This window comes from Orycteropus afer, unplaced genomic scaffold (genome assembly GCF_000298275.1).
Source record: "Orycteropus afer afer isolate SDZICR_OR568_19922 unplaced genomic scaffold, OryAfe1.0 scaffold00191, whole genome shotgun sequence".
In the NCBI taxonomy this organism is placed as follows: Eukaryota; Metazoa; Chordata; class Mammalia; order Tubulidentata; family Orycteropodidae; genus Orycteropus; species Orycteropus afer.
In genome coordinates this window covers 1,658,097-1,671,478 of record NW_006921778.1, presented here as the reverse complement: position 1 = coordinate 1,671,478, position 13,382 = coordinate 1,658,097, and the positions used below count along the sequence as shown (strand labels likewise).

The 13,382-nt window shown below is 39.6% G+C and overlaps 1 protein-coding gene across 1 annotated transcript in view; it reads left to right on the top strand.

Moving 5' to 3' along the window:
• Window positions 1–1,665: 1,665 nt before the first annotated feature.
• The window catches only part of DCP2 (decapping mRNA 2), a 98,318-nt gene continuing 86,601 nt past the window's right edge, over window positions 1,666–13,382 (top strand). The window contains exons 1-2 of the mRNA XM_007947573.2: window positions 1,666–1,720; window positions 2,757–3,342. Coding sequence (XP_007945764.2) covers window positions 1,666–1,720; window positions 2,757–3,342 — 641 coding nt within the window. The remainder of the gene's footprint in view (window positions 1,721–2,756; window positions 3,343–13,382) is intronic.

The following is a 13,382-nucleotide window of genomic DNA, read 5'->3' as shown; positions in this document are numbered from 1 at the left end:
TCAATATACTGCTGCAACCGTTTTTGAATTATCTTCAGAAGGTTTACTTGCATGTGATATTAATGATATTGTTTGATAATTTCCACATTCTGTGGGATCACCTTTCTTTCAAATGGGTACAAATATGGATCTCTTTCAGTCAGTTGGCCAGGTAGCTGTTTTCCAAATCTCTTGGCATACCTGAGTGAGTGCCTCCAGAGGGGCATCTGTTTGTTGAAACATCTCAATGAGTATTCCATCAATTCCAGGAGCCTTATTCTTCACAAATTCCTTCAGTGCAGTTTCGACTTCTTCCTTTGGTAACATTGGTTTTGAATCATATGGCACCTCTTGAAATGGATGAAGATCAATCAGTTCTTTTTGGTACAGTGACTGTGTATTCCTGCCATCTTCTTTTGATATTTCCTGCATCATTCAATATTTTGCCCATACAATCTTTCAATATTGCAACTCGAGGCTTAAATTTTTTCCTCAGTTCTTTCAGCTTGAGAAATGCCAAGCATGTTCTTCCCTTTTGCTTTTCTAACTCCACATGTTTGCACATTTCATTATAGTAATTGGCTTTTTCTGCTCGAGCTGCTCTTTGAAATCTTCTGTTCAGCTCTTTTATCTTGTCATTTCTTCCATTTGGTTTAGCTACTTTCTGCTCAAGGGCAAGTTTCAGAGTCTCTTCTGTCATCCATTCTGGTCTTTTCAATGACCTCTTGCTTTCTTCATGGATGATGTTCTTGATGTCATCCAACAATTCTTGTTTTCAGTCATTGGTGTTCTTCTATGCATCAAATCTATTCTTTAGATGGTCTCTAAATTCAGGAGGGATATATTCAAGATCATATTTTGGCTCTCATGGACTTGTTTTAACTATTTTTAACTTCAAGTTGAATTTGCTTATGAGAAGTTGATGGTCTGTTCCACAATCAGCTCCTTGTTTTGGCTGAAGATATTGAGCTTTTCCATAGCCTCTTGACACAGATGTACTCAATCTGATTCACGTGTATTCCATCTGGCAAAGTCCACATGTATAACCGCCGTTTATGCTGTTGAAAAAAGGTCTTTGAAATGAATAAGTCATTCGTCTTGCAAAAGTCTATCATGTGATCTCCAGCATTATTTCTATCACCAAGGCCAAAATTTCCAACTACCAGTGATTCTTCTTTGTTTCCAACTTTTGCATTCCAGTCACCAGTGATAATGAACACATCCTGATTGCATGTTCCATTGATTTCAGACTGCAGAAGTTGATAAAATCTTCAATATCTTCATCTTTGGCTTTGGTAGTTGGTGCATGAATTTGAATAATAGTCATATTAACTCTACTTACTTGTTGTTATTGTTATTATGTGCCATTGAGTCATCTCCAGCTCACAGTGACTCCGCCTTGGCTTTCCAAGACAGTTTCACTATGGAAGTAGATTACTCAATCTTCCTTCCAAGGAGTGGCTGGTGGGTTTGAAACACCAACCTTCTGGTTAACAGTCAAGTGCCTTAGCACTATGCCACCAGAGCTCCTGGTCTTCCTTGTAGGTTTATGGATATTATCCTATCACTGCAAGCATTATACTTCAGGACACATATTGAAACATACTTTGTGATGATGAACAACATGTTATTCTTCTTCAAATTGTCATTCTTGGCATAGTAGACCACATGGTGGTCAGATTTAAAATGGCCAAAACCAGTACATTTTCAAGCAATGGAGGAAGCAGAGGTGGGGTTCCAGGTAAGGTCAGTGACCCAGACCACTGCTCTCCCAAACACTAGAAAAGCTGGGGAAAGTAGAGAAAAAGCCATGGCGGGGAACCAGGACAGAGGACAGCGAGGAAACAGAGGCAGGTATCCAGGTAAGGCCAGGAACCTTGGTCATGCCCCTCCCAAGCAGTGGGAAAGAGGCAGGTATCTAAGTAAGTGGAGGGTGGGGAGGGTGGAGAGGTTTTGAACAGCCAAGGGAGACAAACATGTCTGTCAGTTTGTCCTACTGTGGTGGTGTGTTGCTGTGAGGATTAAGGCTGTGCCATTGGTGTCTCAGACCCAGTAGGGTTACACATAGTGCACAGGTTTCAACAGCTTACAGACTGAGACAGACTAGGAAGAAGGAGGAGGCCATTCATTTCTCAAAAAATTGGCCAGGAAAACCTTATGAATCGTAGAACAGTCTAAACTTGTGACTCAACAAGTGTGTGTTGGGTCTGATGTAAGAGAGAAATAACTGATAGATTCAGTTTCTCCAAAGTTCCTGAATGAACTCCATTATAAGCAAGACGAGGAATGAATTAGGACGAGCACGTTGGAGGGATGTGAGTGTGTCTGGAGGGTAGAATGCAGATCACAAGTTCAGTTTCAATGTCAGTATTTTCTGAGATCACACTATGTGTCAGACACTGGGATAAAGTCCTCGTCTTCATATCTGAGGCTGGGTGCTCAAGGAGGTGGCAGAGATGAGCCACTTCAACAATGCCATACCCTCATTGTTGTTGTTATGTGCCATCAAGTCGACCCGACTCATAGCGACCCCTCCGAGGCAGTATCACTACGCAAGTAGATTGCCCCATCTTTCTTCCGAGGAATGGCTGGTGGGTTTGAACCGCCAGCCTTCTGGTTAGCAGTCAAGTGCTTTAGGCACTATGCTACCAGAGCTCCCATACCCCCATTAGAGGCTTGTAAGTGAAAGGAGACACAGTCCTAGGATCAGCGGTGGTGGGGGCAGCAGTGTGTGTACAAGATATTTGGTGAATTTTCCCTGGGGATCTGCTCTTCAGAGACACGAGCACCACCCAGTCGGCGAAAACAGGCTCAGACCAAGCCAAACACCCCAGCAATCCTTCTTACGGTCTGGAGGCAAAACCTAAATTTCCTAGTAGCGGAAAAGAGACATAACACGCATGCGCATACCCACCCTTGGACTCCGTCAAAGGCGGCGGGAAGTCGGTTTACTGAGCCGCCAGTGAGCCACTTGAAGACGGATTGGAGGCGACGAGCCAATAAAAAAACGTTTCATTGGCTTAGCTTGCACAGGCTTCCGATTCTCCAGCTTTCCATTGGGCCTTTTAAGCATTGCAGGGGCGTGACTCCCAGAGTTCCGCCCCGCGCCTTGGCCCAGCCTCGGGGTCCAGGGCTGAGGCAGTGGGACGGAAGTGAGCGAGTCCAGCCCCTCCCCCTTTCGTTTTCGTTGGAGCGGCCGCTGCAGCTACTACAGCTGCTCGCTGTTAGGCGAGCGGGAGTCTCTGTTCCGTACCCTCGGTCCCTGGCCGCGCAGAGCCGGGATGCACTGCTCCTGCTCTGGGTCCTCATCATGGAGAACAAACGGGTGGAGATTCCCGGCAGCGTCCTGGACGATCTCTGCAGGTACCGCGGCGCCCCGCGCTGCCTCGGCCACGCTCCTTTTCGTCTGCTCCTTGGTCTTAGTGTTCGCTCAGTTCCGCCTACCTCCAGAGTCTTCCCAGTCTTTTCCTTGCCACTCACATCCATGTCCTCGCTTTCCGGTCCCGCCTTTCCCTGATTTTGACTGTCGATCCTTCTCTCGGACAACACCAGCCCTCTTTCTCCACCGCATCCTCTTTGGTTTTCATGGCTCTCTCCATCCTTTCCCGCGGAGCTTCCCGAATTTCCTCTTTTTCTTACTTCCCCAGCTGTATTGCTTTCCCGCATGTGAAGGCGCTTTAGGTTTTTTTTCGGCTGCGTTCTCTTCTCCCTCTTACTGTTTTTCGCTGCCTCTCTTAAGTTTCAGAGACCATTTTCCCACCTTCTCCCTCTGTCTTATTTCCGGATTCTGTAGAAAGACCCCAGTATTCTAAGCCTTAGAATCCCAGGTAGGCAAGGAACATTTTTTCAGGTGTACACCTTCCTTCTCTACATTCTTAGATGTCCTTGGAGTTTTCTGCAAATTTATATAAAGAACAAATGGCTTTCGTGCCCACCTAAGGAAGCAAAAAAAAAAAAAAAAAATTGTTCATTCCAAGATTTATCATTTGGGGGAAAGAGTGGGGGCATCTAGAGCTGCTTTTAATTTCTTCAGTATCTCCCTTAAAACCCTGGGTTTTAAGTCATGGTATGCTTTTACAAAGAAATTTTCTGCATCAGTTTCTCTTGCCAGTTATGGTTTCATATAGCCAAACGTGTACTAGGGACTTAAAATATTTTCTGAAGTAGAATTTTTGGTGCAGTAATACCCTGGGCTCTGGCCGTGTATGTGAGTTGTGAAATAAGTTAGATTGCAGATGAACGAAAGCTCAGATAAAATAACACCCTTTTTAGTTATAGTTACAGTATTTATGATTGATGCTTTAACTGCTAGTAGTGGTGCCATATTCACTTTTATTTTTTTTTAAATGGGAATGCAAGAGCTAATTGTGAGCACTGGGTACTCCCTTGGCGTATTTATTTAATTCTCGCAACAGTTCTATTTGGTAGGTGCAGTTATTTCCATTTTCATCCGAACAGAGAGGTTGTAATTTACACAAGGTCGCATTAATTGTAATTGAGAAAATGGAAGTTTGCAGTGTAGACGCTTTTCTTTACAGTGCGTGTGCTTTTTCTTTAGCACCGGGAGGATGTAATAGGGAGTTGAGTCTTAACATTTTAAACTTGGCAAAAGAGAAGTACATGACGAGAAGTAAACGGACTAATTTTGAAACTAATAAGAACTATTGATACTGTACTTCTTTGGTGATGTTTAATTATAATTTTTGGAATTTGATAGGTTTAAATGAACCACTTAAAAGTTTAAAAGGTACTTATTTTGTATGATTGTAAATTTAGTAAGAAAAAAATTTGTATGTGTGGATAAATGATTAGAAGAACATGTGCCAAAAGTGGGAATTAATGGGATTATAATCCTTATTTCTTTATGTTTCCAATATTTTTAAAAGAGTGTGCATATTATTAGAAAAAATATTTAAGATGGCTGTTTGGAAAGATGAGAATAATTATATGTAGATTAATAGCACTAAGAGTTTATTTAGAAAAAGAGTGGCTGATCTTACGTACTTTACAGGACATCTGAACAAAAGGTTTCCTACTAGTGTTGGGTTTAATTTGTACATTACCAAGAATTACATCATTTAAAGAAGTCACATCAGCCATTAGGAAAGTGTTTGATTTTATGTATGGAATCAGGTCACAAAGCAGCTATATTGTGTTTTGCAAACAGTGTCTTCAAGAATTGATAAGTATTGTTTATTTGGTTTTCCAGTGAGTGTATTTAAGCTATTTTCTTAGGTAAGTCTTTTGGAATACAGTAACTTTTTTTTTTCCTTTTTTGAATTTATCCAGTTGTTGTGATAGGTAAATATTTTTTCCTCTACAACTACAACTACGGATGATGTGTCTAACAATTAGGGCTAACCATTTGCTAAACAAATAATGAAACCAAACAACTATTTCTTAAAACTTTAAGTTTGAAAAGTAATGCCATTTTCAAGTTAATGTTTATAATATTTTTATTGATTAAAAGTTTTTAGTGTTTCCAAAAATTTTTGCACTTAGAATTAGTTTAAATTTCTATGAAAGTAAAACTTAAGGAGCTTTAGTGTTTCTCTCTATGCTCTTGTGTTCTTAAGTTTATAAATTCCCTTTAGACCCTTGTTCTTACTCCCTTTTCCCTTTCCCCTCAAATTCTCGGCTTATTATTTGTATATTTAGAAGGTTTTTTGGGTTTTGGTAAAGATTACATATTCCTACTTACTCTAGTCATTCATATATGAACGCACACATATATTTAAGCCTCTTTATTCTGAAGCAATTTCTCCACTATTCCATATATTAATAAGTTTTGGAGAGATGTAAAACTTGAAGTTTATTTTGATGTGAAAAATCAGAGCAGGAGATTTGAATTTCCAAAACGTGATTTTACGCTTAGTAGACTGCTTAGTAACTAAGGCATGAAATGTTACTTTTCAGATAGTTTAATATGCAACTCTTCATTTACTGGAATACTGTGCAGTTATTAGAAATTCCTAAGGCAACTAGCTGAGGGAAAATACTTATGTCCTGAAAAGATGTACACAATGTACTATGGAGTGTAATATTATTTAGTAATTTGATACCAATTTTTAAAATGTTCTCTGTATGTGTGTGTATTTGTGTAAGCACAAAAAGTGTGAAAGAGTATACACTATGCTGTCAGCATTGGTTTCTGGGTAGAGTAGAATTAGACAAGGAGGAAGCTGTACAATAGTCTAGCGAACACACATTGCTTTATAATTAGAAATTATAAAATGTAAATCTTCATGATTTGATGAACCATAATTTTTGACGTTAAAAGCCAAATACATAAGCTCAATTAATAAAGAATGTTTGCCTTGAACATTGTTGTCTTTTAAGGATTGTCTTTATGAGATCAAGTTGACAACAGTAACTAAAACACAGAAAGAGCTTTAAGGGGGCAGAAAGTCTAAGTTAATAATGGTGAGTCAGTGTGGTTAGAGATAATGAGAATAGTGACAGTGTGAAATATGTAATCAATGTCATCGAACTGTAGATGCAGAAATTATTTAATGGGTGTATGTTTAGTTGTATGTATTTTCATCAGAAAAAAAAAAGCCAATGAAGAGTTTCTCTACTATTTAAACTGACTTATTAAAGAAATGAAAAGTGTGTTTTTAAAGTAAAAACTGAAAATTGCAGTTTGGTAATTTGTTTCTCTTTCAAGGAAATGTTTGGAATTTTTTAAAAGCCCTTTTGTTAAGGAATTAGGCAATTCTATTAAAAAGGGGAAGGTACTTTCTGCTAACTAATGTTGCTGCTATTTTGGTGATAAATTAATTAAAAAATTTGTGCTCATCTTTAGCTTGCCATTTTAGTAATGAATTCTACTGAAGCATTTTTGAACTAATTTCCTTTCCTTGTGCTGATGTTCTATCTATGGGAACATTGAAAAGATGACATTTTGTGAGGTAGAGAAACTTTTTCTATAATAAATTACTATAGAAAGCATTTTATTTCGTACGTTTGTGTGTGTATATATATATATATATATATATGTATGTGTGTGTGTATATATATATATATATGTATATATACAGACACACACATAAAACGTATGCAAATATGTGTATACATGCATTCACATTTAAATCTTTAAACCAGGCCAAAAACAGTCAAAAAATGAAAGTATTAAATATGTATAATATTCATGCAACTATTGATCTCTCCTTGTTCAGAGCAAAGAAAAGTGAAGGAAATCGAAGTCTCAGGAAATAGTCCAAAAGACTAATGATGGACCATGCAAACTACAATGGTCACCACCCTGAGACCAGAAGAACTAGATGGTGCTTGGCTACAGATCATTATGATCAGAAGATCACAATGGTCTGGACTGAGAAGGAGAAAAGAGAGAAATGTAGAACCAAATTCAAAATCATAAAAATAGACCAGACTTACTGATCTGTTGGAACTCCCTTAGACATCCTTGAAACCTGGTACTGAACCCATCCCTGGGGATTAACTCTCAGCCAGACAATAGGCCTGTAAAGTGAATAGTAACACCAGGGAGGAATGTACTCAGTATGATCAATCACAGGAGACCAAAACGGCAGCATTTGCCTCAAAACAAAGCTCAGAAGGCAAGAAGGGGTAGGTAAAAAAGATGAATGGAAATGGGGATCCCAGGGAGGAAGTGGGAAGAGTGCTGCTACACTGATGGGATTGCAACCAATGTTGTGAAACAAAATGTATATAAATTGTTGAATGTAAAGCTAATTTGGCATGTAAACTGTCACCCAAATTACGATAAAAAGTAAACAGACGAAACAAATGTTTAGTTTTCGTTTATCAAAATTTCCTTATAAACTTCCTTAAAGAAATCATTCAGCTTTAACTGTTTTATTTTGTTATTGTTGAGAATATACATAGCAAAAACATAACACCAATTCAACTAATTCTACTTATACAATTCATTGATACTGATTATATTCCTTGAGTTGTGCAACCATCCTCACCCTTCTTTTCTGCGTTGTTCATTAATAAGATTCCTATCTAATCTAATCTTTCGAGTTGCTTTTTTACTTTTATTCTGTATAGATAATTCTTAAAAGAATGTAATCCTTAGGGCAGACTTTTTTTACTAGCTACAGTTTTTATCTGTTAAAGTCTTCATGCAAATGGTTTGAAAACAACCAAACAGTACAAAAGAGTAAATGAAAAGCAAGTTTCCTGCCCTGCTCATTTCTATCCCTAGACTATTCTTTCAGAGCCATCTGCTTTTACCTGTTTTGGATTCTCTGCTAGGTACTTCACTATTATGAAATATACTTGTGGTGGTCAAGTTTGTGTGCCAACTTAGCTAGGCCTGGTTGGATGGCTGGGCAGCTGGATGTAGTTATTCCCATGGTAAGATTGTTAATTAACTCCATGGTGGAATATATTGGAGCAGCTGAGTAGCTAGCTGCTTTAGGGACATGGTCTGCTTCCCATATGTAAGAAGCAACTTTGGGACTGGTCTCTAGTTCATAGCACACTTGAACTCTGCATGTAGCAGTGTCGTTGTTCAGCAGCCTGCCATACACTGCTGACCTTGAGACTTTCAGTGGACTTGAATTAATGGCCTGCCCTGTGATTTGGTAACATCGGGACTGTGCCTTTTTACTTGTCAACCTTGGGCTTGCCAACCTCAGCAGCCAGCAGCTGAGTGAAGAAAAGCTTCCAGCTTCAATGGGCTGGGAGAAGGAGGCAGAGCTCAAGCTCAAGGTTGAGGAGCTTTCACCCAGCCCCTAGACCCTGGCACTTTGAACTTGGACTTAAAAAGCCTCCAAACTGTAAGAGTATAAACTCCTGTTTATTCAAGCCATCCCATTTGTGGTGTATTCTTGTCAGAGTGTCACTAGGTAATGAGCAATACTTGTACTGATTTCTTGTTTTATCAACTTCAGATGTTAGAGTGAGAATTTAGTTTACCTTGTGTGGTGGTTATGTTTGTGTGTCAACTTGGCTGGGCCTGGCTGAGTGGCTGGGTAGCTGGTGGTAATTATTCCCCATGATGGGACCTACCACAAGCATCTGAGTAGCTGCTTTAGGGATGTGGTCTGCTCTCCGTATATAAGAAACAGCCTTGGGAATGGTCTGTAGCTTATGGCACTCTTGGCCCTGCATGTAGCTGTGTTGTTCAGCAGCCTGCCGTGCTCTGCCATCCTTGGGACTTACAACGGACTTGAATTAATGGCCTGCCGTGTGGTTTGATAACATCGGGACTGTGCCATTTTGTTTGTCGACCTTGGGCTTGTTTGTTAACCTCAGCAGCCAGTAGCTGCCTGAGTGAAGAGATGCCTCTGGCTCCAGTGGGCTGGGAGCAAGAGGCAGAGCTGAAGCCCACGGTTGAGGGGCTTTCATATAGCCCCTAGAGCCTGGCACTTTGAACTTGGACTTAAAGCCTCCAAACTGAGAGGATAAACTGTTGGTTCAAGCCATCCCATTTGTGGTCTATTCTTGTCAGAGCGGCACTTGGTAACCAGAACACCTTGATAGGTAAAGGTTTAGTTTACCCCATCCATTGTTGCCCTTGACCTATTTCCAATATAGTTATATCTGTTTCAAATTAAGGAGCTCTGGTGGTGCAATGCCTAAAGCATTTGACTGCTAACCAGAAGGTTGGCAGTTCAAACTGTTGAGCCACTCCGTGTGGGGAAGATGGGGCAATCTACTTCTGTAAAGATTCATCACCTTGGAAAACCAGTGGGGGTCACTGTCTGAGTCAGAACCAACTACATGGCACTAGGTTTTTTGGTTTGGTATTTTAAGTTGTTTTATTGAAGACTTCTGTGATTTTAATATACCCACTCGCATCAAGTCAGTTCAGACTCGTGATCCCCATTGGGTTTCCGTGTAAATCTTTACAGAAGTAGATTGCCTCATCTGGAGCAGCTGGTGGGTTTATTAAACGGGACCTTCTGGTTAGCAGCCAAGTGGCTTACTCACTATGCCACTAGAGCTCCTTTTGTGATTTTAATATAGTTAATTATTTGCTTTATGAACTTACAGACAGATTTTTCTTGACTCTCTACTTGATAATGTGAGGCAATAAGGGCCCTGTCTTCCATTTTCTTACCCATTCCCTCAGCTTTTATCCTTTTATTTTTTAAGGTGAACTTAAAAAGATTAAGATTGATGATACAGTTAATCCTCATTCACAGACTTATTTGGAAATTTGCCTACTCAGTAAAGTTTATTTGTAACCCCCTCAGTGTATTTTCATGGTCGTTTGCAGATGAGTAGAGTGGTGAAAAATTTGAGTTGCGCATGGTACACATTCCCACCTGAGTTGAACAGGCAGTACACTACCCTCCTGTATTAGCTCTTATACGCTAAACAGATGTCCTTTTCGTGGTCTATTTAGTGCAATATTTTCTCATTTTTGTGCTCTCTCTTGGTGATTTTGTTGTTTAAAATGGCCCCCAAGCATAGTGCTGAAGTGTTGTCTAGTATTCCTGAGTGCAAGAAGTCTGTTCTGTGCCATATGGAGAAAATAATGTGTATAAGATAGGCTTTGTTCAGGCATGAGCTATAGTGTTGTAGACCATGAGTTTAATATTAATACATTGAAATTATATATTAAATAAGGATTCTTGGAACAGAAGCACACCTAAAACAAGATTATGTATTGATCAGTTGACAAAAGTGTGACCAGAGATCAGACCCGGTAAACAGTGGTTCAGTATTGGCTAATTCAGTGTTTATGGTATAACTCTAAGGAACATAACTATTGCTAACAATGCAAATTGACTTATTTGCAGTCTTAATGAAGTCTGTTATACTTTTTACTATTGGTTGATTGCAAAACTGGACCAATAAGAATAACATATTTGTTAATATAATTACATGTTTTTCCATCATAGATGCAAATCATGGGCTAGGATTTTATTTCTCTTCTATAAGACAGTTGTTAGGATTACTTTGTAGGGATCTTAAGAGAGAGTGTCCACATGGATTCTCCTTCCTGTCTACAAATTGGTCATTGATGCTACGTTTCAGCCTTTCTTTTTGGGAAGGAAGCGTATGGTTTTTTCATTATGCCCTGATTTCTTCCTGCTATTCTGGAAAATTTTTTTGTTGGGGGGTTGGGTTTCTGTTCTAATTTTGAGCTTTAGACTATGACTTTTGGGTTTTGGCTAATGATTCTATTGTATGTGTACCCTCACCCCCCATGATTCTAGATGCTCATTTTTCCTTGTTTCTGTACCTTTATGTACACCTGTCAATTCTATAGGATTTTTTTTTTTTTTTTTTTTGGCCTCTGGAGATTGTCCTCCTGGAGGCTCTCATCTTCTTATTCCAATGTAGACTGGTTGCTTCCAGACTTGCCATACGGTTGCTGTTGTCGTTATTATGTACTATCACGTTGTCTCCAACTCATTGTGACCTTATATACAGCAGATTGAAACTCTGCCCAGTCCTGTACCAGCCTCACCATCCCTACTACGCCTGAGCCCATTGCTGCAACCACCGTGTTAGTCCATCTTGTTGAGGGCCTTCCTCTCTTTAGTTGACCCTCCACTTTACCAAGCATGACATCCTTTTCCAGAGAATGGTCCCTTCTAACCAAAGTAGATGAGATGAAGTCTGGCCGTTCTCGCTTCCAGGGAGCATTCCGGCTGGACTTCTTCCAGGACAGATTTGTTCTTATAGCAGTCTGTGGTTCTTTGAGCATTCTTTGCCAACACCACAACTCAAAAGCATCAATTCTTCATTCTTCCTTATTCATTGTCTGGCTCTCACATGCACATGAGGCAATTAAAAATACTATGGCTTGGGTTAGGCACACTTTAGTCTTCAAAGAGACATCTTTGGTTCTTAACATTTTAAAGTTCCTTTGTGGCCCAGTGAAATACAATGTCTGATTTCTGGACTCTTGCTTCCATTGGTGTTGAGTGTGGAACCAAGTAATATGAAATCTTTGACAACTTCAATCTTTTGTCCAATCTTCATGATGCTGCTTATTGGTCTAGTTGTGAAGATTTTTGTTTTCTTTACTTGAGGTATAATCCATACTGCGGACTGTAGTCTTTAATCTTCATTGGTAAGTGCTTCAAGTCATCGTCACTTTCAGCAAGCAAGTTTGTGTCATCTGCATATCGCAGGTTGTTAATGAGTCTTCCTCCAATCCTAATGCTGCATTCCTCTTCATATAGTCCAGCTTCTCAGATTATTTGCTCAGCATACAGATTGAATAAGTATGGTGAAAGGATACAACCCTGACGTACAGTCTTCTTGATTTTAAACCATGTAGTGTCCCCTTAGGAGCTCTGTTGGCATAGTGCCTAAGGCATTTGACTGCTAACCAGAAGGCTGACAGTTCAAACCCACCAGCCACTCCTCGGAAGGAAGATTGGGCAATCTTCCGCAGTGACAGTGCCTCGGAAACCCAAGGAAGGGTTGCTATGAGTCGAATCGACCTGGATGGCAGTGAGCTTAATTTTAGTATCTCCTTGTTTTGTCAAAAAAAAAAAAAAACCATCTTGGTCTATGTACAGGTTCCTGATGAACACAAATAAGTGTTCTGGAATTCTTACTCTTCTCAATGTTATCCATAATTTGTTATGATCCACACAGTTGAATGCTTCTGCACAGCCAATAAGACACAAGTAAACATCTTTCTGATATTCTTTGCTTTCAACCAGGCTCTACCTGACATTTAGCAAAGATAGCCTTCATTCCACATCCTCTTCTGAATCTAGCTTGTGTTTCTGGAAGTTGCCTGTCAATATACTGCTGCAAAAGTTTTTGAATTATCTTCAGCAAGGTTTTACTTGTATGTGATATTAATGATACTCCATAATTTCCACATTCTTTTGGATCACCTTTCTTTGGAATGGGTACAGATATGGATCTCTTCCAATCAGTTGACTAGGTAACTGTCTTCCAAATTCTTGGCATAGACGAATGAGGGCCTCCAGCACAGCATCCATTTTTTGAAACATCTCAGTGGGTTTTCTGTCAATTCCTTCAGTGTACATGCCACGTTCTGAGATGGATGAACATCGACCGGTTCTTTTTGGTACAGTGACTCTGTATTCCTTCCATCTTCTTTTGATGTTTCCCATATCACTTCGTATTTTGCCGTAGAATCTTTCAGTATTGCCACTTGAAGCTTGGATTTTTTTCTTCAGTTCTTTTGGCTTGAGAAATGCTGAGCATGTTCTTCTCTTTTGGCTTTCTAACTCCAGGTCTTTGCACGTTTCATTATAATAGTTGACTTTGTCTTCTTGAGCTGCTCTGTGAAATCTTTTGTTCCGCTCTTATCTTGTCATTTCTTCCATTTGCTTTAGCTAATCTCCGTTCAAGAGCAAGTTTCAAAGTCTCTTCTGACATCCATTTTGGTCTTTTCTTCCTTTCCTGTCTTTTAAATGACCTTTTTCTTTCTCCATGGATGATGTTCTTGATGTCATCCCACAATT